Source organism: Xenopus tropicalis, chromosome 4 (assembly GCF_000004195.4).
Source record: "Xenopus tropicalis strain Nigerian chromosome 4, UCB_Xtro_10.0, whole genome shotgun sequence".
In the NCBI taxonomy this organism is placed as follows: domain Eukaryota; kingdom Metazoa; phylum Chordata; class Amphibia; order Anura; family Pipidae; genus Xenopus; species Xenopus tropicalis.
The window spans coordinates 24995817-25020640 of NC_030680.2; the positions used below are offsets into that span (position 1 = coordinate 24995817).

Sequence of the window (24824 nt, forward strand, 5' to 3'; positions counted from 1 at the left end):
TATTCCCTCACTTGTACTGAGAGCTATCTCCCCTACCCCTGTATTCCCTCACTTGTACTGAGAGCTATCTCCCATACCCCTGTATTCCCTCACTTGTACTGAGAGCTATCTCCCCTACCCCTGTATTCCCTCACTTGTACTGAGAGCTATCTCCCATACCCTGTATTCCCTCACTTGTACTGGAGAGCTATCTCCCCATACCCCTGTATTCCCTCACTTGTACTGAGAGCTTATCTCCCATACCCCTGTATTCCCTCACTTGTACTGAGAGCTATCTCCCCTACCCCTGTATTCCCTCACTTGTACTGAGAGCTATCTCCCATACCCTGTATTCCCTCACTTGTACTGAGAGCTATCTCCCTACCCTGTATTCCCTCACTTGTACTGAGAGCTATCTCCCATACCCTGTATTCCCTCACTTGTACTGAGAGCTATCTCCCCTACCCCTGTATTCCCTCACTTGTACTGAGAGCTATCTCCCATACCCCTGTATTCCGCCTCCTTGTACTGAGAAGCTATCCCCCATACCCTGTATTCCCTCACTTGTTACTGAGAGCTATCTCCCCTACCCCTGTATTCCCTCACTTGTACTGAGAGCTCTCTCCCCTACCCCTGTATTCCCTCACTTGTTACTGAGAGCTATCCCCATACCCCTGTATTCCCTCACTTGTACTGAGCAGCTATCTCCCCTACCCCTGTATTCCCTCACTTGTACCTGAGAGCTAATCCCATACCCCTGTTCCCCTTTGAAAGCCCCCTCCTGTATTCCCTCACTTGTACTGAGAGCTATCTCCCCTACCCCTGTATTCCCTCACTTGTACTGAGAGCTATCTCCCCTACCCCTGTATTCCCTCACTTGTACTGAGAGCTATCTCCCCTACCCTGTATTCCCTCACTTGTACTGAGAGCTATCTCCCCTACCCCTGTATTCCCTCCCTCACTTGTACTGCCCCTGTATTCCCTCACTTGTACTGAGAGCTATCTCCCCTACCCCTGTATTCCCTCACTTGTACTGAGAGCTATCTCCCATACCCCTGTATTCCCTCACTTGTACTGAGAGCTATCTCCTCCCATACCCCTGTATTCCCTCACTTGTACTGAGAGCTATCTCCCCTAACCCTGTCAGCATCAGTTCCAGAGCAATAAGTGACATTATTTATCTTTCTATTCAGCTATTTAATTCATTCTCATGGAACTGACGCTGGCACTCGTTATATGCACTGAAACCGTTGCGCACAATAATCTCATGTAAACAGAGGCAATATGGAAGCAATTTCAGCGCTATCCTAATGTAGCTGTAGAGCTATAGGCACGGGGCGCTGACTGGAGCTGGATGATGGTATTTGTAATGGGAGCCGAAGTTTTTCTTTCCCAACATTCTGATGCCATTTTAGTTTCCATGTGTAAAATATATTTTTATAGGGATCAGCTGATTCCGGAATTTGGCTGAAACTCAGGGTATTTTGCAAGGTCTGGATTCTGCTGACTCCGTAGGAAGCAACCAAACCAAATCCAAATGCTTGTTCTCTCGTGACAATAACATAAAGGGCACATTTTCTTACATTTCCAACTCTCTTTAGGTTCTGATCAGTTTCTATCTGGGTTTCATTCTGATTTAGTTTGCAGTCGGGACCGGAAGTAGGCGTGGGCAGAAGGGCACATGGGTGCAACAGTTGCTAGGAGCCTAGGCATGTACCTCTTCTGCCTCTGCTACTGGTCACATGGGTGCCAAGCCAAGTGGTATTGTATTGAGCACAAATACTTCAAGGCCCGGCTCTGGTTGCCGTGTTTGCTTGTGAAATTGTTACATAATGAATTAAAGGGGAACATAATTTCAAGCAACTTTGCAGTACACATCAATTAAAAAATATGCAGCCTTTTCATGATTTTTTATATAATAATATAGTTTGGAACAGTTCCCTTAGCCCCGCCCCATGTTCCCCTGCTGATCTGGCTGACTACTAGTAGCAGCTACTTGTCACGGCTACAAAAATAGACAATGCTGATCATTTACTGATACTTCTCTCTATGTGTGTTTTAGCAATACTATATTCAAAATATTACTATTGCAGTATCTCATTGAAACCACTGCTTGGTTGCTAGGGTAATTTGAACCCTAGCAACCAGATAGCTGCTAACATTCCCAACCTGAAAGCTGCTAAAAAAAAGGTAATAACAAAACAAAACACACAAATAAAGAATGGAGCCCAACTGATTGCAATAAGATGGACGGCCCACATAGCGGTGTTCAATTTTCCATATGCCAAGTGCCATCTCTCTGCCCATAATACCCAAGGCTACTGGCACCTCTCCCTTCCCTTTCCCGGTAACAGTGCATAATAACCTACTGTACAGAGCTGCTAAACATTTTGGCACTTCATACCCCAAATACAATATTAGGCCAATGCCAGTACAATAGTACATTCTATAATATAAATGTAAAAGTTCTTATTATATATATGTGTATACCTGTTTGCATTAGAACAGGGGTGGGTGTTTGTGTGCGATGCCCTTGTACCAAGCATGGTAAATAGTGGGCAGAACAGGGGCCATGTACTAATGAGTCATTGTTTCATCAAGGCTTTTATTTCTTATCTTCTTGTGTGTTGGATTTAAGCAAAAAAATATACCGTTGGAATATTTATAATGGGAAAACTGTCTCTATCCAGTAACTACAGACCTTCAGACTACAAACATATGGGTTAAGGTGCCCATACATCTTCAGATCCACTCGCTTGGCGATGTCGCCAAGTAAGCGGATCTTCTCCCGATATCCCCACCTATGGGTGGGCGATATCAGGAGAATCCAGGCTAATTCGATTGTTTGGCCCTGGGGCCAAACGACCGAATTATTACAGCAGGTATGCGGTCCCCGATCCGACTAAATTTTTTAACCTGCCCGATCGAGATCTGGCCGATTTCAGGCCAAATATCGGGCAGGCCCGTCGGTAGTGCCCATACACGGGCCGATCAGCTGCTAAATCAGTCTAAGGGACCAAAATCAGCAGCTAGAATCGGCCCCTGTATGGGGACCTTAAGAATAACTTGCCTTGCTCTATATGGGGTCTTGGCTTCGATTCTCACTAGGGCACTGTGCTAACTTAACTTGTATTTTCTCCGCATGTTTGCTTGAGTTTCCATCCAGAACCCAATTAGGTTAAATGGTTTCTGTTGAAATGAAAGGGGTGGTTTACCTTTAAATTAGTATGATGTAGGCAGTGATATTCTGAGATGATCTGCAACCAGGCAGTAATCTGAATGAGAGACTGGAATATGAAAAGGCAAAGGACTGAATAGGAAAAAAAGTAATAAAAAGTAACAATAACAATACAAGAAAGAAATAGAGAGAAATAGTTCTTTGTCTGTTGGGGTCAGTGACCCCCATCTGAAAGCTGGAAAGAGGCATTAAAGAAAGGGAAATAATTAAAAACTATACAAAATAAATAATGAAGACCAATTGCAAAGTTGCTATGTTGTTTACATACTAATGTTAACTTAACTTTAACACTGTGTGTGTTATAGAAACATACAGTATATTAGTATAACTGATATAAACAAATCAATATATTCTTTTAATTAGTTGCATGATTTGTAGGGAGCTATATAAACGAACGATGATGATCTTTCCATTGCATCACTTGTATCGCAGAGGGGAAAAGGTATTTCATGGGTTAAGGGATCATGCTCAATATTTGAACATTTTGAAGAGAAATATCACAAGTAAAAACATGGTTTTAGGAGAGATTTATCTTGTCAGACAAGTTGAATTCCTATTGATGGAGAAGGATTTCTATGGAAAGTGCAGTCATCTTGGGAATTCTACAGATACAGAGATAACATCTGGCTAAATGGTCTTGTATTGAGTGGCTTTGACTTTATCCAACTAGAGCTATAAGAGATAAATCACAAAGATCAGCCTTGGGCTGCTTCTTTCTCCACTGTATTTATGTCAGAGGCTACCTGGCCATAGAGTTATAGGCAATGTTTCTATGTGGCATGAACAGTTGGTGAATGTGAAGCTGGGAAGTCCAGAAGTTTGTCCCATGTTATGTTTGTCCCATGTTTGAGTGTTAACACAACACTACACAGTGAGGTAGATACCATCATATGGACACAGCCTTCGGATTAGCCCGAGGATTGTATTCTCCTTATTACTGGGAAGACTCTATACAGGAGAATTAGATTCGCTGTGCTACAAAATGCTTGGAACAATGGTTCCCTGATAATATGGTGAACAGCACAGCAGGATTTTGATTCCCTCTTCTGTAGAGTGAACTTTGGGGCAGCAGATGAGAGTGATGATCAAGGAGTTCCTGTGAGAATAGCTAGCTATACATTGGCCAATATAAGCTGTGGACTGTCAAGACTGTATGGCAGCTTATTGGCCTATGTATGGGGCTGCTTGGTCCAAGTCAGGTAAGGTCTGCAATGGACCAGTGATAACGTTCTTTCCAATTGTTAACATGGAGGATAAGCACAGTTTGGCCCAGCACATGGGTGGCCAAATGGGATGTATAACTGTTCCCAATAACTGCCTCCCAAAACATGTATGTCCAGATTATCAGCAGTGGAAAAAAACATCATATCAGACTTTATAGCTGGAGGGGGGATCCGATCATGCGAAATAATGTTATATAAAGCAAGCATGGGTGAGTGAAGCCCATACAGGTATCCAAACCACAGTCCCCATGAAATTATAGCTGCAATGTCCCATAATGTACCCCATTGCCCCCAATGAACCAAGACACACAAGGGGCTGTCAGCCATGATGACACACACTCAAGGACACTTCCATGCAACATTCCCAGACAACTGCTGAGCATATGGCTTGTCAGCAGCCTTGCCACAAACAGTGATGAGCTCTTTAGAGAGAAATTAATTGCATGGGGCCATCTGAGATCTGAGCAGTGATGACCTGAATGTCTGGAGCTTCATCTAAATCTTTCTGATCATTATGTTATTCATGCCTAAGCTAGACCTATTATAAAAGAAAGAATGCATTTTCTAACTGAAGACTTTAAACCTATGGTACACCTGGGCGTACTGTACTGGCAATCTCTGTAATACCACCCCTTGAATGGGAAACATTTTCTTGCTGAAGAGTGATGGTGCCCATACCCATGATGTTAGGTGACTTCCCATTCAAATGGATAGTGTTGGCGGCAGATTAAGCATCTTTTTTACTGGTTGAGTTTTTCTACTGAATGAAAATGCTGCCTATGCGTGCCTTTTGCTCTAGTGCCTTTACAGAACTGCTGGCTGGAGAAGGTGATGATAGACAGGGCCATAATACCATATAGGAACCCAAGAGCCCATGCAATAGGTGGCAGCTTTAGGGATGGCAGCCTAGGGGAAAAAAGCCTTATGAGGATTTACAATATATGGTGCAATGGGAGGGCCCTATGGCACATTCACATGCAAGCCAGCTAGGGCCCTTCTGGTGCTTTGGCTCCATGTTTTTGTTAATTAAAAAACTTGGACTATGTACAAAAAACTATATCTTTACAAAGTGCTGGCCCATGGGAAACCTCCTTCCCCCTAATGTAACCATTGTCCTACCCCACGGTGCCTCCCCCCACCCCACAAAGCCTATCAAGCAGGAGATCATTGATCAAACAGTCCTATTCACTTCAGTCCATTCTGGCAGCAGCACAAATGTACTTAGGAACCCATCAGTGCAAGTTTATTAAAAGGAACTGCTCTGATAAATCACCTATTGTCTGCTCAGTGTCCTCTGAATTCCTTTATTGTTTTGTTAATCAAGTATATAATTTACCCCCTTACCTCCCCCTCCGTTTCCCTAGCATGCTGTCCAAAACCAGTTCCTCTTCAGCAAAGAGTATGCTTTGTTCTCCAGTATAAACTGGTTTGCACTATTTCAACTGAAATCCATACTGTATATAAGATAATAATACATAAAGTGAACCAGACCTACTTGTACTAGATTTAGCAATGCATGGTTATATACCTGTAGTCATTGTGGCCCTAGTCTTATTCCTCTAAGAAACTAAATGGCCAGCCTTACTATTAGGGTTTTAATTCCTCTTAAGCACCCTTCTTGTCTACAGAACAGGGCCTTGGTGATTCAAGCATTTTGGCCAACTAACTAGTTGCTAACGTGTAACTATCGTATGTTTAAACCAAGAAGGTGTAATAAGATCTCTTGGACCCTGGGATGTTTTGAAGACTTGGATCTCCACCATTATGCCAGGGTCGCTATTCATCATCTGAAGCTTCAGTTAATTTAATTTTAATTTATCTTCTCAGTCAAAAGAAATGGACAATGCGCATACAGAAAGAGCAACATCCAGAAATGAGGTTGCCCTCTCCAACCTTTGAATTACACCCATGGACGTACCAATCAACACATTCTAGTGCTTGTTGGACCTATGATGGTAACAAGGGTAATAGATAATACTTCTGAAGTTCCACTATTTTGATAGCAATACCTTACGAAACATGTTATTGCCACAAGGTGGCGATGTGCAACATTTTATTTATAAAGTAGTACTTGGTAGTTGTTAAGTAACAAGGAAAATATGCCCAGGTGCAGAAATAACCAGATCAGATGTCTGATTTGGTACAGGGATGTGGTGAAATAGACAACCCTACATTTAGGCGTAATCAATAGCAAATGCCCTTAGTAGCAGGAACGAAACTAGGGGTAGGTAGAAGAGGCATGGGCCTAGGGTGCCCGGCTGGCCTGGCACTGCTTAGTAGGAAAGGTAGGGTCTTCTTGTAGGAGACCTGGTGTGTTGCCAGATTTTGTAGGTGACTGTTTTGTGAGACAGTGTCATATGACTCCTGGTGTGGCCCTCCAACAGGCCTCCTGTACGATTTTTGGCCAGATGTCAGGGCAGGCTTGATTTTCCTTGGTTTTTCATTGACTTATTGATGTGGTCCTTGCTCTGATGGCTCCTATCCCTTTCATTGTAATGTGATTATTTGGGCCTAGGGCCAATCAGATTCAAATGATATTGGCCACCTTAGGTGGGCATATCGGGGGAAAGATCCTCGCCAAACAAGTCTTATATTGTATGGCCACCTTAAGTCATACTCTTGGACCCCTGTCAGAAAGGAGTGTGGATAAATCCAGAGGAGTTGGAGTTCAGGGAGAGGACCTCATGATCATGGTACTAGCGAGTGTGAAGCCTACAATCGCTACAACAGATGCTGTAATAGCACAATATAAGTAAAGGCTAGTAAGCTGGGCAGTCTAAAGCCCCCAAAAGGAGTGGTACTGGAGTCAATAGCCCAGGAATGGTCTGCTGGGGGCCCTAAAAGGTAGGGGTAAGTGAGCTATACCTTTAAAGGGCTCCAGGGTGACCCTAGGAACAGGAATTCCTATTCAAAGTATTCCAAATGTGATCCATATTCTATAAGCGACTCAACTGGTAATCAAAATGCAGTTTTTCAAGGACCTCTGGCACCCAACATTTTCATGGACACGTGGGGGAAGGCTGAGACCTCTGTACCTCTATACCTACTCCAGGAGCACTTGGGCATTAACCCTAATATGTAATAGAAGGCACAAGGTTTTCCCAGGTGCAGTAAGCCATATAAACCAATAAAATATTTTCTTTTAAACAGGTGGTCAGTAAATGCTACCTGCTGATTGGATGCTAGACGCAACTAGACCTGTAGCAAAACATGTACTTATATTACTCCATTTATTCCCATTATTTTAACTGCACTTGGCCAATGCATATTCATTGCTGTTTGGCTGCCATGGGTAACTAGACCTGAAATATCATCACTGTACCAATGTGCTTGTATCTGATTTAAGCAATACAAATTTCACTATGGACTGGCACCTGCACTATAGACACACAGTCCATCTGTGGAAACAGTTTTTAAAAAGTGTCCAGAAGGGTCTTCTATTGTTTGCAATGGGGGTTTCCTAATCTGCAGTCTGTAGTCCATGTAGTATGACCTGTAGAAGACAATAAAACCTATTTTTAGCCAGTTGTGCTCAAATCCTGCAGCCCTGTGTCAGGACTGATCTGACCCTAGGGCCAAACGATCAAATTAACACATCGGGCATAGGCACCGTCAGATCAGATCGGGGTCTACAAGGCAATGTGGTCCCCGATCCGACAAAAAATCACACCTGCCCGATCAAGATCTAGCTGATTTCAGGCCAGATGTTGGTCGGGGAGGCCCATCGGTTGTGCCCATAAGGGGCCAATAAGCTGCCAAATCGATGTAAAGGACCGATATCGGCAGGTGAAATTGGCCTGTGTATGAGGCTGCTACCACTTTAAGAAAGGGGGGGGTAGTTGGAAGGTATGCATTCACCTTCAGTTGCTTAATCTCACCTTTATCTCTCAGGGATTGTGCTTTGGACAGCCCCTACAATTTGTATTTATTCCCTGGCCCACAGGGCCCCCTTCAGGCTTTCATTCAGGAACTTTCTGTAGTTACACCCCTGGCCTGAGGGTTAGAAAATTCCTCAAAGTACAGCAGTTTCCTTTTGCACATTCACTACAATGGTTTTAAAGTGATTTGTAAATGCAATTGCTATTGAACACAGGTCAATCTTGCTGTTCTCAGCACCGCTGGTTCCAACCATTGCAACAATGTAGCAGCAGCCAGGTGATTACCTAAGGATCATACCATGCAATGTGGGGAGAGCTGGCTGCTGCTACACTGCTTTAAGAGGCAGAACCAGCAGTGCAGAAAAGGGCCAGAAAAACACTTCTCTCGGTTGCAATAGCATTTAGAAATAAAAGATCTTACACAGACTGCCTCACAGGGAGCCCAATGCACTTTAGCACGGACTGCCTCACAGGGAGCCCAATGCACTTTAGCACGGACTGCCTCACAGGGAGCACTTTAGCACAGACTGCCTCACAGGGAGCCCCATGCGCTTTAGCACGGACTACCTTGCAGGGAGCACTTTAGCACAGACTGCCTCGCAGGGAGCACTTTAGCGCAGACTGCCTCGCAGGGAGCACTTTAGCGCAGACTACCTCGCAGGGAGCACTTTAGCACAGACTGCCTCGCAGGGAGCACTTTAGCACAGACTGCCTCGCAGGGAGCACTTTAGCACAGACTGCCTCGCAGGGAGCACTTTAGCGCAGACTGCCTCGCAGGGAGCACTTTAGCGCAGACTACCTCGCAGGGAGCACTTTAGCGCAGACTGCCTCGCAGGGAGCACTTTAGCACAGACTGCCTCGCAGGGAGCACTTTAGCGCAGACTGCCTCGCAGGGAGCACTTTAGCGCAGACTGCCTCGCAGGGAGCACTTTAGCACAGACTGCCTCGCAGGGAGCACTTTAGCACAGACTGCCTCGCAGGGAGCACTTTAGCGCAGACTACCTCGCAGGGAGCACTTTAGCACAGACTGCCTCGCAGGGAGCACTTTAGCACAGACTGCCTCGCAGGGAGCCCTGTGCACTTTAGCACAGACTGCCTCACAGGGAGCCCCGTGCACTTTAGCACAGACTGCCTCTCAGGGAGCCTCGTGCACTTTAGCACAGACTGCCTCGCAAGGAGCCCCATGTACTTTAGCACAGACTGCCTCTCAGGGAGCCTCGTGCACTTTAGCACAGACTGCCTCGCAGGGAGCCCCATGTACTTTAGCACAGACTGCCTCGCAGGGAGCCCAATGCACTTTAGCACAGACTGCCAATGTCCCTTTAAGTGTCAGACTGCCTCGCAGGGAGCACTTTAGCACAGACTGCCTTGCAGGGAGCACTTTAGCACAGACAGCCTCGCAGGGAGAGCCGTGCACTTTAGCATAGACTGCCTCACAGGGAGCCCCATGTACTTTAGCACAGACTGCCTCGCAGGGAGCCCAATGCACTTTAGCACTGACTGCCTATGTCCCTTTAAGTGTCAGACTCTCTGTGCCCCCCAGGCTTTGCTTCTCTTTACGCCTGTACAGTTTCGCCTGGAATGGAAAGCATTTTTTGTCTTTCTCAGGAAATTGTAGCCAGTGCAAGCAGATGGCGGTTACATAAGTGCACGTGCAGAAGTACCCGGTACCCACACAGTGGCATGAAGGTGCCAGGCCCTAACCTACAAGGCCATCTTACCTGCACAAACGCTTAGCTTTGGCCCTTGCAGCTTTATCTTCAGCAACATCAGGAACGTCGTTTAAACTAACTTTTAGTATGATGTAGAGAGTCTTCATTTTTTATTATTTGCAGTTTTCGAATTATTGAGCTTTATGTTCAGCAGCTCTCCTGTGTGAAATTTCAGCAGCTATCTAGTTGCTAGGGTCTGATTAACCTAGCAACAAGGCAGTGGTTTTAAAGAGAGACAGAAATATGAATAGGAGATGGCCTGAATGGAAATATGAGTAATGAAAAGTAACAATTCCAATAGAGTTTTAAGCTCTTGGAGCAATTGTCTTTTGGCTGCTGGAGTCAGTGACTTCCTTTTGAATGCTGAAAAGAGTCTGCAAAGAAAGAAGAAGGCAAATAATTGAAAACTCTAAAACAAAATAAAGACTAATTGAAAAGTTGCTAAGAGTAGGCCCTTCCATAACATACTAAAAGTTAATTAACACCTTTAATATAGAGCCATAACATTAGGCTACTGGCACACTTGGCAGATCTTTTACTTCATTTTCTACCTAGTCAGGGACCCCAAGAGATGCAAAAGTGGGATTCGCTGGTTGTAAAGGGGGTGGGACTTGTAGGAAGTGGGCACAGGTTGGCTGGGCAGTGGGTGGGATTTTGGCATAATGGGGCATGGTTTGAGTCTTGCATGCTCAGGGCTTTTTATTTTCCACTGGGGCCCAATAATATGTTAGCCCAGCTCACCACCCAGGGGGCTAATAATTGTAACTCTTTGTGGGGGGCACGGCAATATTTACATATAGGCAACCTTTTAGGGTGTGGAACCCCATGATTACTGACAGTGTCGGACTGGCCCAACGGGATACCAGGAAAACTCCCGGTGGGCCCAGGTGTCAGTGGGCCCTCCTGCTCCAGACCATTTGGCCTGTTTCATGGTCATTCCCTATTTCTGAATGGGAAGAAAGAGATGAAATAGATGAAAGGATAGATGCTAGTATGTAAATAAAAGAGACTAGGAGAATAACAAGGTTGGGTGAGGAAAGGAGGAAAAATAGTTTGGAGAGTGGGCCTATGGTCTACGATTTTCTAATGGGCCCCTGGGGTCCCAGTCCGACACGGATTACTGATCGTAGCCCTCAATGCCAGTGGCCGTCCAATACAAACTCTGCCTCCCACCAACCACTTTGCTGGCAGTGAGATACGGATGGGAGCAAATTGGGCAGCAGGATGTAGAGACATTGGGCAGTCGCTGGCATTTATCCACCAGGCGTGCCACTAGCCTAATGGTGGCTATACACGGGCCGATTCTAGCTGCTGATATTGGTCCCTTAGACTGATTCGGCAGCGTATCGGCCTATGCATGGGCACAAACGACGGGCCTGCCCGACTGATATCCGATCTGAAATTGGCCAGATATCGATTGGGCAGGTTTAAAAATTTGTTGGGATCAGGGACCGCAACGGCTCGTTGATGCGGTCCCTGAACCACTTTGCCTATACCTGTTGCTCTAATTTGATCGAATTTAGCCAAATGTCGCCCACCCGTAGGTGGGGATATCGGGAGAAGATACACTCACTGGGTGACCTTGCCAAGCGAGCGGATCTCAGCGTGTATGGCCACCTTTAGAGACTTTAGAACTGGGGTCAGGACTGACTTAACTTTCCCAGTCATTAAAGTCAATACAAACCCAAACATAGCATTTTGCCCAATGAAAGCAATCACCATTGCAAGCGCTTTCTCAGTATACACTCATTAAAAACACATTTGTATTTGTTTATCCCTTTCTGGTTCTGACTCACCAAACAATGTAGCAGAACTCAGTTTTCCTGTTCATGCTACATTGCTGCAAGAGAAAGACTATTTTAGTGAAACGATTAGATGGGCAAGTTGTTTGGATTGTTTGGGTTTATCTCCCCTTTAGAGAGTGTGTAGGAGCGAATGGCAGCTCAGTAAACCCCTCCCTTCTCACCCAGGGAAAGTAATGTGGGCAGGATTTGTCTATAGGACTCACCACATTTCCCTTCTGTTTTCCCTTAGACTGAAGCAAGTCTCCCCCGGCTGCTGCTGCTGCTGCCGCTGAGTCGCAACCGAGTTTCTACACTTTTTTAGTTCTTATGTTGATCGCCCGATGTCGTCCGCTGCCAAATCAGAACAACCAAACTGGACGTTCGGACTTTTCCCTCCCAACCAGAACCGTCTGAACAAACAGGCGCCGCTAGAGATGAATGAAAATACCATCAACACCCTGTACGAGGCGATCCCCCTGCCGCAGGACGGCAGCAGCAACGGGCAGCAGCGACAGGATCGCCAGGCGGATACTTTCGAACTGAAACGCGAAACGCTTGTCACCACCGACCCTCCCCGACCCACCATCAACCTGGATCCCAGAGTTTCCATCTACAGCGGCCGCCGACCCCTGCTCACCCGGACCAACATCCAGGGCAGGGTGTATAACTTCTTAGAGCGGCCCACCGGCTGGAAATGCTTTGTCTATCACTTCACAGTGTAAGTAGCCTTTATTCCTTGGCCTTGGGCTAGCAGCCTGGGCAAGTGGCACACTGGGATTTTCCATTTCATACACTCAGCAGGCATTCCACTAGCCCTTAGCAACTAGTAGCAACTGGACTTTTATCATATCCTCTGTACCCTTGGTGGGGGTGTGTGGTTTTTTTCCATAGCAGGAAATAGTGTGTGCAAAGAAAATAGCATCCCCTCAGTCAGTGGCAGTAACTTCATTTTCCTTTGACCCCTGTAAAAAAAAAGTTTTGAAAACCCTAAACCTTATGTAACTATACAGGTATAGGACCCGTTATCCAGAATGCTCTGGACCAAGGGTATTCCGGATAAGGGGTCTTTCCGTAATTTGGATCTCCATACCTTAAGTCTACTAAAAAATCAATAAAGCATTAATTAATCCCAATAGGATTGTTTTGCACCTAATAAGGATTATTTATATCGTAGTTGGGATCAATTACATGGTACTGTTTTATTATTACAGAGAAAAGGGAATCATTTAACCATTAAATAAACCCAATAGGGCTGTTCTGCCCCCAATTAGGGGTAATTATATCTTAGTTGGGATCAAGTACAGGTACTGTTTTATTATTACAGAGAAAAGGGAATCATTTAACCATTAAATAAACCCAATAGGGCTGTTCTGCCCCCAATAAGGGGTAATTATATCTTAGTTGGGATCAATTACATGGTACTGTTTTATTATTACAGAGAAAAAGGGAATCGGTTTTAAAATTCTGAATTATTTGATTAACATGGAGTCTATGGGAGACAGGCTTTCCGTAATTCAGAGCTTTCTGGATAATGGGTTTCCGGATAAGGGATCCCATACCTGTAATCCCCTTCCCTTCTGTGACCCCAAGTGAATGTATTTGACAGCATTGTGGCAGCTGGAAAGGAGGGGGCTAGGGGGGCATGTTGGCCTTTTCTGTGGACGGCTGGTAGGTAGTTAAGTAGGTAGGTAGGTATGCCACTGCCCCCAGTGTAGAATCACTTGCCGTTACTTTTGTGCTCATTGGAGCTTTGGGAATGTATCAGCCTTCTCACTACTATCCCTTTATCCAGAAAGCTCTGTTATACATGAATGCCAATTCCCATAGTGTTCCATAATAATAATAAAGGCAGAACTTGATGCTAACTAAGCTGCATAAATCAAACACTTCTATTAGACTTATTTCATGTTTACATGTATTGTAGCACATTTAAGGTATGGTTCCAAATAACGGAAGGTCCCCATATCCAGGTTCCAAACATTCCAGGTAATAGAGTCCATACCTGTAATAGGATCATTTTAGAATTAGTACAGTTCATTTGTGATGTAAGTGAAGCTGTAATTGGCTGTACATTATATATATATATATATATATATATATATACACACACACACATAGGTACACAGTACAGTGTTAGGCTGAGCGCATACACTGACCAATATAAGTCGCTCACTCAACCCTAAAGAGTCATCGGCTAGTATATGATGGGGTTCTTGGGGGGATCCAGCTGGATTTATAAAGCAGTTCAGTTACTGTAAATCTAGGCCTACATGGTAAGGTCCACTCATTTGGCGAGGACACCATGTTTGCCCAGCTTTACACTGATGCAAAAGTAAAGTCAGCATTATGCTCATGTTTTAGGTGGGTTCCTATGTGACCCAGGATGTGGTGTCACCACAAAAAAACCAAAATCCAATTTAAAAGTTTAGTTTAAAGGGAAACTGACCATTTCCATATTCAAAATAGTTCCACTTCATTTTGTTCCTTAAGATATTTTTCATAAAAGTATTGTTGCCATGGAGTTGCTTACCCTGTCATGCTTAGTACCACTCTACTGATTATCCCCATTATGGCAAATTATTATGGGGTATTACCATGACTAATCCCACCTCCTGTGACATTCTGAAACCCTGTTTGGACCAAGTTTGAATGTGCGGTTTCCAGAATGCATAAGAAGTGATTAAAAATAGTATTTTTGCTTGAGAAGCCAATAACTCTGCGCCTCATGACCAATATCCCACTCCCAGAGAGGGCGGCCATGCTTGCACAGTAACCATATGACCTAGGATCAGGGGATGTGTGTGCGCATATTGAGTGAGCCGGGATACTAGCTTATTGATGATCCATTCATGTCCGCAGTCACACAGTGTCTGTTCTTATCATTGCTTGGACTCACACCCTGAAAATCACTTGGAATTATAACCTCCTATTGAGTGACACAGTATGTGTACTCTCCCCCCTCCCTCCTCCCTCCCACCGGGATCCCGTAAAAAATCCCAGTGTGTCCTGCCACCGGCCAACAAGATTCGGCCAGATTAAAGCAAAATTAAAGATGGCCTTGCGTTCCACTATGGTACGCACAGCCATCTTTAGTTTTTTTTCCCCATAGAGGTGTGGCCTAAGTAGTAAGTAAGTAGTGCAGCAGTGGGGGGCCCTAAGTCAGGTACACAGTGGGCCCTGGGTACCTTTAAATAATCTGTTAGTATGTTACTGAATGTCCTATTCTCAGCAGCTTTTAAAATGGTCTTTTTATATAGTTTTTGAATCATTATTCTGTAATTTTACAGCATTTAAATGGGGGAGTCACTCACCCCCAACAGCCGAAAAACGATTGTTCTGTGAAACTACTGCCTTTTTTACTGTGTGTCTTTCTGTTTAGGCCTCTCCTATTCATGGCCCGGTCTCTCGTTAAAATAACTGCTATTGATAGGCTATTGGGCCCCACTGCGCTATCTCTCTTAAAACCCCCATTTCCTAGCCTTGGGCACGACAATCTGTTTGCATATATTCTTTTTTTTTATATGGCGCCAATATATTCTGCAGTCCCTGCCCCAGTGGAGCTGACACTTTTATCCTCTGACATTCACACGCACTAGGGCCAATTTGTGGCATTATTTGCTTTCATGGCACCCCCACGTGTGAAGCAGCACTCTGTATCACAGAGGCTAACGGCACAGCTTAATTGCTACCGTTTCCTGGGGAAAAGAGGTAATAAAGCCCTTTGAGTTGCTGTGGGCCAGTGACTACAATGGGAAGAGGTCTGAATGGTGTTCCTTCTGAGCCGCGTGCTCCTGTGCACGCACACACACGTTATCACACCAGCGCTCACACTGATTGTAGAGAGCACAGAACTTGCCATATAATGGCTATAATCGACTGAAGTGCCCAAATCTGGGCTTGTATAAAGATGATGTCCCACGGAGCATCTTAATCACCTACGATAAATCTCTGCAATCTCAGGCGACTAACCACTCGAAATGCCTTTCCGTGGGCATCAGTTTTCAAAAGCCACGCAAAATTTCCTCCTGCAGGCAACTTTGCTTGACTTCAGAAAACTGAAATGATGCGAAGGCCTTTCCAATGGTGACTCCTATTGTTGCTGGTGGAAAGGCATTTTGTAGAGGTTAGTCGCCCGCCATAGCAGAGATCTATCTCTCCATGGAACATCAGCCTTAGAGTTACGCCACTCTGTTTTTCTGGTACACGCTGCTGTTTGCTAGGCACAGGCAGAAATATATGTTATGGTGATACCCAAAACTAGATCTTCTACTTCACAAGGTTCTTCTTGTGGTTCTTCTTTAGTCAGACAGACACTGGACCAAGGTAGTGTCTATCTACAGAGTTGGTGGCCATCATCAATGGCCAAGTCCTATCTCGTGTCTTGCTCACTGTCAGTGATCCATATGCAAAAGAACCCAAAACCATATCTTCTACTTTACATGGTTCTTCTTGTGGATCTTCTATAGGCAGACAGATACCGGACCAAGCTTGTGGCTGCGCAACTCTGCAGCTATAGAGCCAGTATCATGGTTACTGGGCTTTTGGAGGAATTGAGGAGGGAACATTGGGCCCTTGTGGGGGTCTTTGGTCTCCTGTAAAAGACTAGGAATTCTAGTCAATGCTGATTGCAGGGCAGCGCCCCTTGTTCTACAAAACTACACCCACCTGGGGTAATTTTCTCCTCTGCGCCTCCATACTCTTCTGGTGCCACAGCACCCTCTGTGCATTGGATTCCCAATGGGGGGTATTTCCTGGGTGGTTTACCTGCGGGTTCATTTTAGTATTTTATAGAATGTCCTATTCTTAGAAAAAGGTCTTCATTTTTTATTTGTTACAGTTGTAGAATTATTTGCCTTTCTCTTCTGACTCTTTCCAGCTTTCAAATGGGGGTCACTGACCCCCGCAGTAGAAAATCTATTGCTCTGTGAGTCTCCAATTTTATTGTTATTGTTACTTATCATTCTATTTAGGCCCTCCTCTATTCATATTCCCATCTCTCTTTCAAACTAGTCAGGTTGCTAGGTTAAATTGGACCTTAGCACCAGGTAGTTCCTGAAATTCCAAACTGGAGATCTGCCAAACAAAAGCTAAGTTATTCAAAAACTGCAAAAAATAAAAAAATGACCAATTGCAATTTGTCTTAAAATAACACTCTCTACATCATATTAAAAGTTATGAATTACCCCTTTAACAATGTCTTTTGTTTCAGATTCTTGCCCTCGCCCAGGGCATATGCCTACTGACAGATACAGGGGCTATCCCATCAGGCATGGCACCTTCCCATCCCCCTCAGCCCACTGAAATGCTCCAGTCTAAACACCCTTTAATGCCATGAATGCGGGGAAGGAATGTGCCATGCGCACAGTAACCTACAGCTGTATGGGTTATATTCTGTTTATGGGAAAATTAAATGGAAGGTAATTATAGGTGTAATTACTCTTTAATATGCCCATTCCTGAGACTGTACAATTACGTTTTAATTGCAAGTTTATATTCCTCCACAGCAGAGCTGTGCCAGTGACTCTTAGGGTAAATACTTTTTAAAAAGTCGCGGCAACTTATCCGCTCATCCAAACCCGCGCGTGATTAGTTGCAGCAACTTATACAGTTCCCTATAGCAGGAAAGTCACCTAGATTAGTCGCCGTGACTGATTTTTTAAAAATTCGCTCTGACTAATTGCCCCGTGTGTGTTCGCCCTTTATAATACTCCCATGTACAGTAACAGCTCCGCAGATGATGAATAAGATTGTTGTACAGGTATGGGACCCCTTATCCAGAAACCCATTATCCGAATTACGGAAAGCCCACCTCCCATAGACTCCATTTTAATTAAATAGTTCACATTTTTAAAAATGATTCCCTTTTCTCTGTAATAATAAAACAGTACCTGTACTTGATCCCAACTAAGATACAATTACCCCTTATTGGGGCAGAACAGCCCTATTGGGTTTATTTAATGGTTAAATGATTCCCTTTTCTCTGTAATAATAAAACAGTACCTGTACTTGATCCCAACTAAGATATAATTACCCCTTATTGGGGCAGAACAGCCCTATTGGGTTTATTTAATGGTTAAATGATTCCCTTTTCTCTGTAATAATAAAACAGTACCTGTACTTGATCCCAACTAAGATATAATTACCCCTTATTGGGGGCAGAACAGCCCTATTGGGTTTATTTAATGGTTAAATGATTCCCTTTTCTCTGTAATAATAAAACAGTACCTGTACTTGATCCCAACTAAGATATAATTACCCCTTATTGGGGGCAGAACAGCCCTATTGGGATTATTTAATGGTTAAATGATTCCCTTTTCTCTGTAATAATAAAACAGTACCTGTACTTGATCCCAACTAAGAAATCCTTAACCTTTATTGGAGCCAAAATAATCCTAATGAAACTACTGTTTCGATATTTTTTTTTTAGTAGACTTAAGATAGGAGATCTGAATTACGGAAAGACCCCTTATCCGGAAAACCCCAGGTCCCTAGCATTCTGGATAATGGGTCCCATACCTGTACTGTCCCAGATGTGTGTTGGGGGGCTTTGATCACTGCAACTTGCCCATTGACTGCAAACTGATCAACTCAAGCTTTATTGTCATCGCATCTGCATAAAAAAAATATAAACATTGGTTGAAATTACAAATTGTTATTGACCCACACAAAGAAAAAAAACATTTTACATTCCATAAACAAACATACTGCTAAAAAGTGCAAACTGCAAAAACATATTGTAAATATACAGAGCAAGGAATAATTGATGTGCCAAAAAGTCAAAGCAGCTTTTTCTAATTACCGGTTTGACTGATAGGCTGTTCTGATTCGCCCAGATCTGCCCAGACATTACCCAGTCTGTACCTTATTACTGGGGGTATATAAATAGAGGGACTAATTAATTCTTACTCGCTGCCAGGTTAATTACCTGTATGGCTGCCTCTCCAATCAGAAGCCTCCTGCTGTGAGAATAATGAATGCAGGCATCCAATCGGTTGCTGTGGGTGGCTCCACTAAAGCACACTTTTACATAACTCACTATATTATAAGAAAACACCATGTTTCCGTGACAAACTTTCCATAGAACATTAGCTGCACGCACCAGGGACAGATATAGCAAGGCTTTCCACATAACGTGAAACATATTTGATGGCTATACATTGATGTCATTAAGTGATCCATCCAGCGATGTCATTAAAAGGATATCCAGCCCGTTCCAATGTTCTCCCGGGGCTGCTTGAGCCATTTACAATGCAAACTGTGTGGCTGCCAGCAGCTGCTTTGCTTATCATAATCTGACCCCCTAGTCTGTCTCTGTGGCTATGTTCTTTCAAGTCAGGCCTGGACTGTTATTTGGACTCAGGCCAGCTCCTATCCATTCAGGCCTATGGAAAGCTGCGTGAGTTGGAGTCATTTGCTTGTAATGAAGTGGAGAGACAGAGGCAGGTCTGGACTGGCAAATGCCAGAGGGGCTGCTGTAAGATGCCATTGACAGTCACTATTTATTGGGCTTTTGGGGGGGCTGTTTGGACCTCTGTGTACTGGAAATGTCAGGGCCTATTTTGAATCTCAGTCCAGACTTGGACAGAGGTGAGCTTGTTTGCTGCGTTGTTCATTCCTGACCAATGGATCAGGCAAAAAGTGGCCACACACAGCCCAATCTTGCTTTTGGTTGGATGGAAACCCCTGCAGAGCGCTGTGGCTGGAGCAAAAGGGGCTAAAAAGGGAAGATATAAGTCGATAAAAATTGGACTTCTCCAATAGAAGGTGATTCCAGTGCTGGATTTGTAATGAAGGCCATGCGCATTGATATATGGCACATACGGGGCCCTGGGGACAAAAGAGGGTTAAAATTTTCTGCGTGTCCTGTTCCCAGTGCTCCATATGTGAGCAATGTTTAGGTGCGGCTGGGCGCCATGCCACCCTTAAAGTCATGCCACCCTGGGCCTTTGTGGCCTGGGTATTTCTCTTGTTGCCGCATATGCAGATAAGTAAGGGCAGGGGGTGGGCTGCATTCCAGACCCCAATACAGGCCTGCACAGATGTTATGGAACACGTCAGAGAACTAGGGTTACCACCTGGCTGGTATTTGACGACCTAACTGGTAAACCACAGACTAGACCAGGGCCGGTATTAACCGTCAATGCACAACAGTAAATCTGCAATACCCTAATTCCCTTTCTTCATCCACTCCACTGCCCAATTCCCCTTATTAGAACAGGTCACCTCCATTCTGCCCATTTCCTAATCCTACCAGCCCATTTCTCTGTCATCACCCTGCCCTCATTATCACCCCTTTCTCAAAGGCTGGTATAATACAAAGCGGCAACCATACATAGAACTGAGTTGATACGCATCCAGAGGTGCTTCCTGCAACAGTAACTTAACCTTTTGCTGTTTTGTTCAGCCACTACCACAATAGAACACCAGGGGGCACCTTTTTACACATCCATGACATGAATTGTAAACCACTGCTAGTAACATCAAAACAAAATTATTATAAGTTGCAAAAGTGATCAGAAGAGCGCCCTGAGCAATTGCTATACGTCCCCAATAACTTGCATAAGGTGTCTCTTATTCTAGCTCACGCATAAAAATATACAATAAATGAGAGTGCAGGTTCACTTTATGGTTAAAGTTCTAGCGGCGTCGCCATCCTGCAGTGTTGGAAAGGTGGTACTGAATTTTTGCTCAGGATATTCCATGACACTAGCAAAGAACAAGTAGCCATAGCCTTGCAGTGCCCTCCTCCCTGGGCCTCCCCCACATCCTCCCATGTATATTAGCCTCAGAAGGTATGCAGTAATGAAAGGATTTATTTAAGGTAACCTTGGCCATAAAGAAGGGCACCTCTCCCTATAGCGCTGCTTGAAAGGACAGACTCATTCTGCTTGTATAAATAGACTCTTTCATTCTAGTCCTGCCTGTAAGGGGAGACCCCCTTTCTTGCATAGACCTCAGTAAAATGTGCCATTGTATACTGGTCGCTGTATAACATAAATGGTTCCTTTCAAAGAACCGTAATTGTCTTGTTTTGGGAAGGAGTTCTAGCCGTGCAGGCATATTTATAGCCAATGGTGTTTCCCAGGTCGGTGTCACATTTATGTTTGGCGCCAGGAGGCACATGACCATGACCAAGGTTGTTGGCACAAACATGCTGACTTTGCATTGTGTGTGTTAAAAAAGGCTGGAGAGGACAGGATCCTGAAGAAGGAGTTCTTACATGAGCTGGGAATTAAAGGAGGATGAAAGCTTACCTAACATTCCTTGCTGTCATGAAAGTTCCCCTTACAGTAAATTATATCTTTAAGTCAGGAAGTTAACAAGGGCAGATTGAAGGTTCTGATTTGGCCAGGCCTCGACTGGGATTCAAAATAGTCCCTGGCATTTCAAGTACACAGTCCCAAACAGCCCCCACCAGCCCACTAAAATAGCAACTGTCTGTGGCATCTTACAGAAGCCCCTCTGGCATTTGCCAGAACCCATAGATTGCTAGTCCGGGCCTGGACTTGGCCTCTTCAGACTGATTTGGCCACTTATTATGGGCCAGATGTTGATTGGGAAGGTTTGATTTTCCTGTCGAATTGAGGACCTCATTGTATTGTTGATGCAGTCCTCGCCCAGTGGCCTGTATCCCTGTCCTTTGGATCTGATCGTTTAGCCCTAATGCCATCAGCCTATTGTCAGCCACCTTAGGCAGGCATATAGGCAACCTCCCCAAATGAGCAGATCTTATAATGTATGACCAGCTTAAGTTTAAGTCCCCCTAAGTCTTGCGGCTGCCATCTTTTGGATATATCCCCACATGTGTGAAAAATCCATCCCATTGACCCCCACAGTCTGTCTCACCTCTTGCAATTGTATGCGTGCGTTACTTCAGTTTCATTTGATGATTGCACCTCGCAGCACCGTGTTTGGGGTTCTACAAAGACTGACTTGATTCTGGGGGATAGGGAGCCAAGTGTCTCTGTGGCAACGTGATACTTGGGTTCCTATTGGAGGGTTTGGGTCAGTGATGACACACTTGTAACCGCGTAGTTCCTGCCGTGCAGGCCTAGGCACAATAACTGCCGGGATTAAGCTTTATTGCAGACTAAGTCATGTCCTCCTGATATTTTATGCATTGGGTGCAATCTCAGTGGTGCACAACTACCCAAAACCTCTGCAATTATGGGAAAACATTGCATTAGGTGTAAAAAACATGAATTACCCTCCATGCTTCTAAGCAATTGTTGCTGTCAAAGGCAGGTATTAAGTACATAATGAGATGTATATATTAACATTGGAAACAAGCATCACCAGTGCTGTTGCCTATAGCAACCAATCAGATTTTTGCTTTTTTTTTCTAACGTGTAAGTGACTTTTCAAATCGAATTGCTGATTGATTGCTTTAGGCAACATCACTGGTGATGTAATAGTTACACAACAATATGTTTATTTATTTTGAAGTCTCCTTCACCCCTTTGTGCGAGCATGTACATAGCTTAGAACTATAAATACAACTCGCAGGCTATACATGGGCCTCGGGAGCAGATGTGGGTCGGAATCTTCACAGCAACACTATCATATTGCATGAAAGACATCCCAAGAACGTACATAGTGAGAAAAAAAAATCACATTATGCCCATATATAACTATCCCAACTAACTAGTCTCCTTAACATTATTCATTTAGCTCAATGTCACAAATTGCTTTGGAAGAGATGAAAACTTATATAATGAGGACGCTGACTTACTAACATAGATCCTGAATTTCAGCCGTGCACATATGTACCATGAAACCAACCAGATCTTTGCTTTCATCGTTTAATTTGTAGACAAGGTCGATAGATCTGACTCACATGTGGCTTAGGCTTCGGGAGATTAGTAGCCCATGATAAATCTTCGCTACTGCTGCGACTAATCTCCTCCGAGTGCTTTGCCACCGGCAATAATGTAAATCCAAAATGGTAAAACATATGCAGCGTTTTGTTTTTCCACAGTTGCCTGACGTTGCCCTGTAATGAGATTTTGGGCAGCTTCAGAAAAATAAAACGCTGTGTATGTTTTCTGACTGGCGATTTACATGATTGCTAGTGGATAAGCATTTGGAGGAGGTTAGTTACCTGCGGTAGCAAAGATTTATCGCGGGGAATTAATCTTGTCTGCCAATACCCTTAAGGACAATTCAGTTGAGTTGATTTTTTGGGTCGTGAATGTTTTCATACCCTACGACCTAAAGCTGGCTATACATGGATTTGGCAAGGTCACCAATTGAACAGATCTTTGCCTGATTTGGGGCTGTGATATGATCTTTGAGCTCCAGGGCCAATAAATGAATCATGAGGGGCCCTATGGTGAGAGAATAGAGATAGTCCTCACTTGACTGTGTATTCTGCAAATTGGTGGGGCAAATTGATAAGAAGGTACCGTCCACATGCTGATAAGTGGCGAAGTTGGCAATTTTTCTTGCCCATGTATGATTAGGTATAGGGCGGCCAGGAGTACTGAGAGACAAAAATGCCCCTAACAGATGTACCAGAACATATCCCAGTCTGGAAGAATTCCCATCAGCTCTTTCTTATTTTCACCATAAGAAGAACTAAACCCTAAAAAATGAACATGGCTTGTTTGTAGATCCGGGGGAAGACATTTACAAGAGGGTCACATTCATCTCAAGGAAACACTGTCCTGTTTCTATACCTTTGGCAGTATGGTCAGATTTTCCACATATTTGTGCTGTGGAAGAGTCCAGGAAGATGGCAGAACCATGCAAGCCGCCCACATGGAATGTAGCCCCCTGCTCGTTCCTCTTTAGTTAAATTTAGACCGAAAGCTGGAAGTCGACTCCATTAGAGAAACACCACCCGCGTCTCTGTTTACTGTACTCTGTGCCCCTGCGCCATTCACCTCCTGACAATGGAAGTGAAAGTGTCGTGACGCCAGGCCGACCCGGGGGCAAGATAACAATGCCAAGAATATGCCCGCAGGTCACAGCGATGATGCAGAGAGGGACAGGCCAGAGGATGTGATGAGCTGCACATGACGTTGCTCTGAGACGATTCAATGACAGTCTCACAATAGCCGCTGCTTTCGTTAGGAAAAAATATCCCAGTGTTGGATCCAGTCGTTACGCTGAAGGCAACTTGTTTGGGAAGTCTTCTGTTTATTTAACTTGTGTTTAAAAATTACTTTGTTTTTATTCCTGCATCGGCCACTGTGCATTCAAAGTGGTATAAGTGCTCAAAAGCAGCAATATTGCATTCATCCTTTGATGCATTTGCAACGCCAGATACTGTCATCATTAATAGCTGGACTCATGGTGCCCATACACGGGCAAATATGAGCTGCCGATTTGGGTCCTTCAGACCTTCAGGCCTATCTGATCAATATGTGGCTGAAAATCGTCCACATGTTTATTGGGCAGGCTTGATTTTCCCGTCGGATTGAGGACCGCATTAACTTTTTGATGTGGTCCTCACTCAGTGGGCTCCTATCCCCTATCCCTGTCGCAGTAGTTCAGGAGAAAGATCTGCTCATTTGGCGACCTTGCTTAATGAACGAATCTTACAGTGTATGGCCACCTTTACAGTATATTACATAGTTACATAGGATTGAAAAAACCAGAGTCCATAAAGTTCAACCCTTCCAAGTAAACACAGCACACACAACCTATACTTACCAATCTATACACTCACATACATAAACTATATATACAACCACTAATACTAACTATAGATATTAGTATCACAATAGCCTTGGATACTATGCTTGTTCAAGAACTCATCCAGGCCCCTCTTATAGGCATTAACAGAATCTGCCATTAGGAAGGGCATTCCCCAACCTCACTGCCCTCACCTTCAAAAACCCCCTACACTGCTTCAAATGAAAGCTCCATTCCTCTAATCTAAAGGGGTGACCTCTGGTGCGTTGATTATTTTTATGGGAGAAAATAACAACCCCCCATCTGCCTATAATCCCCTCTAATGTACTTGTACAGACTAATCATGTCCCCTCGCAAGCGCCTCTTTTCCA

General features: G+C 44.3%; 1 protein-coding gene across 1 annotated transcript in view; it reads left to right on the plus strand.

Moving 5' to 3' along the window:
- Positions 1-24824, plus strand: part of kcnq1 (potassium channel, voltage gated KQT-like subfamily Q, member 1) — an 89032-nt gene that overhangs the window by 6184 nt on the left and 58024 nt on the right. Inside the window, exon 2 of the mRNA XM_002936499.4 lies at positions 12065-12532. Coding sequence (XP_002936545.2) covers positions 12156-12532 — 377 coding nt within the window. The 5' untranslated portion in view covers positions 12065-12155. The remainder of the gene's footprint in view (positions 1-12064; positions 12533-24824) is intronic.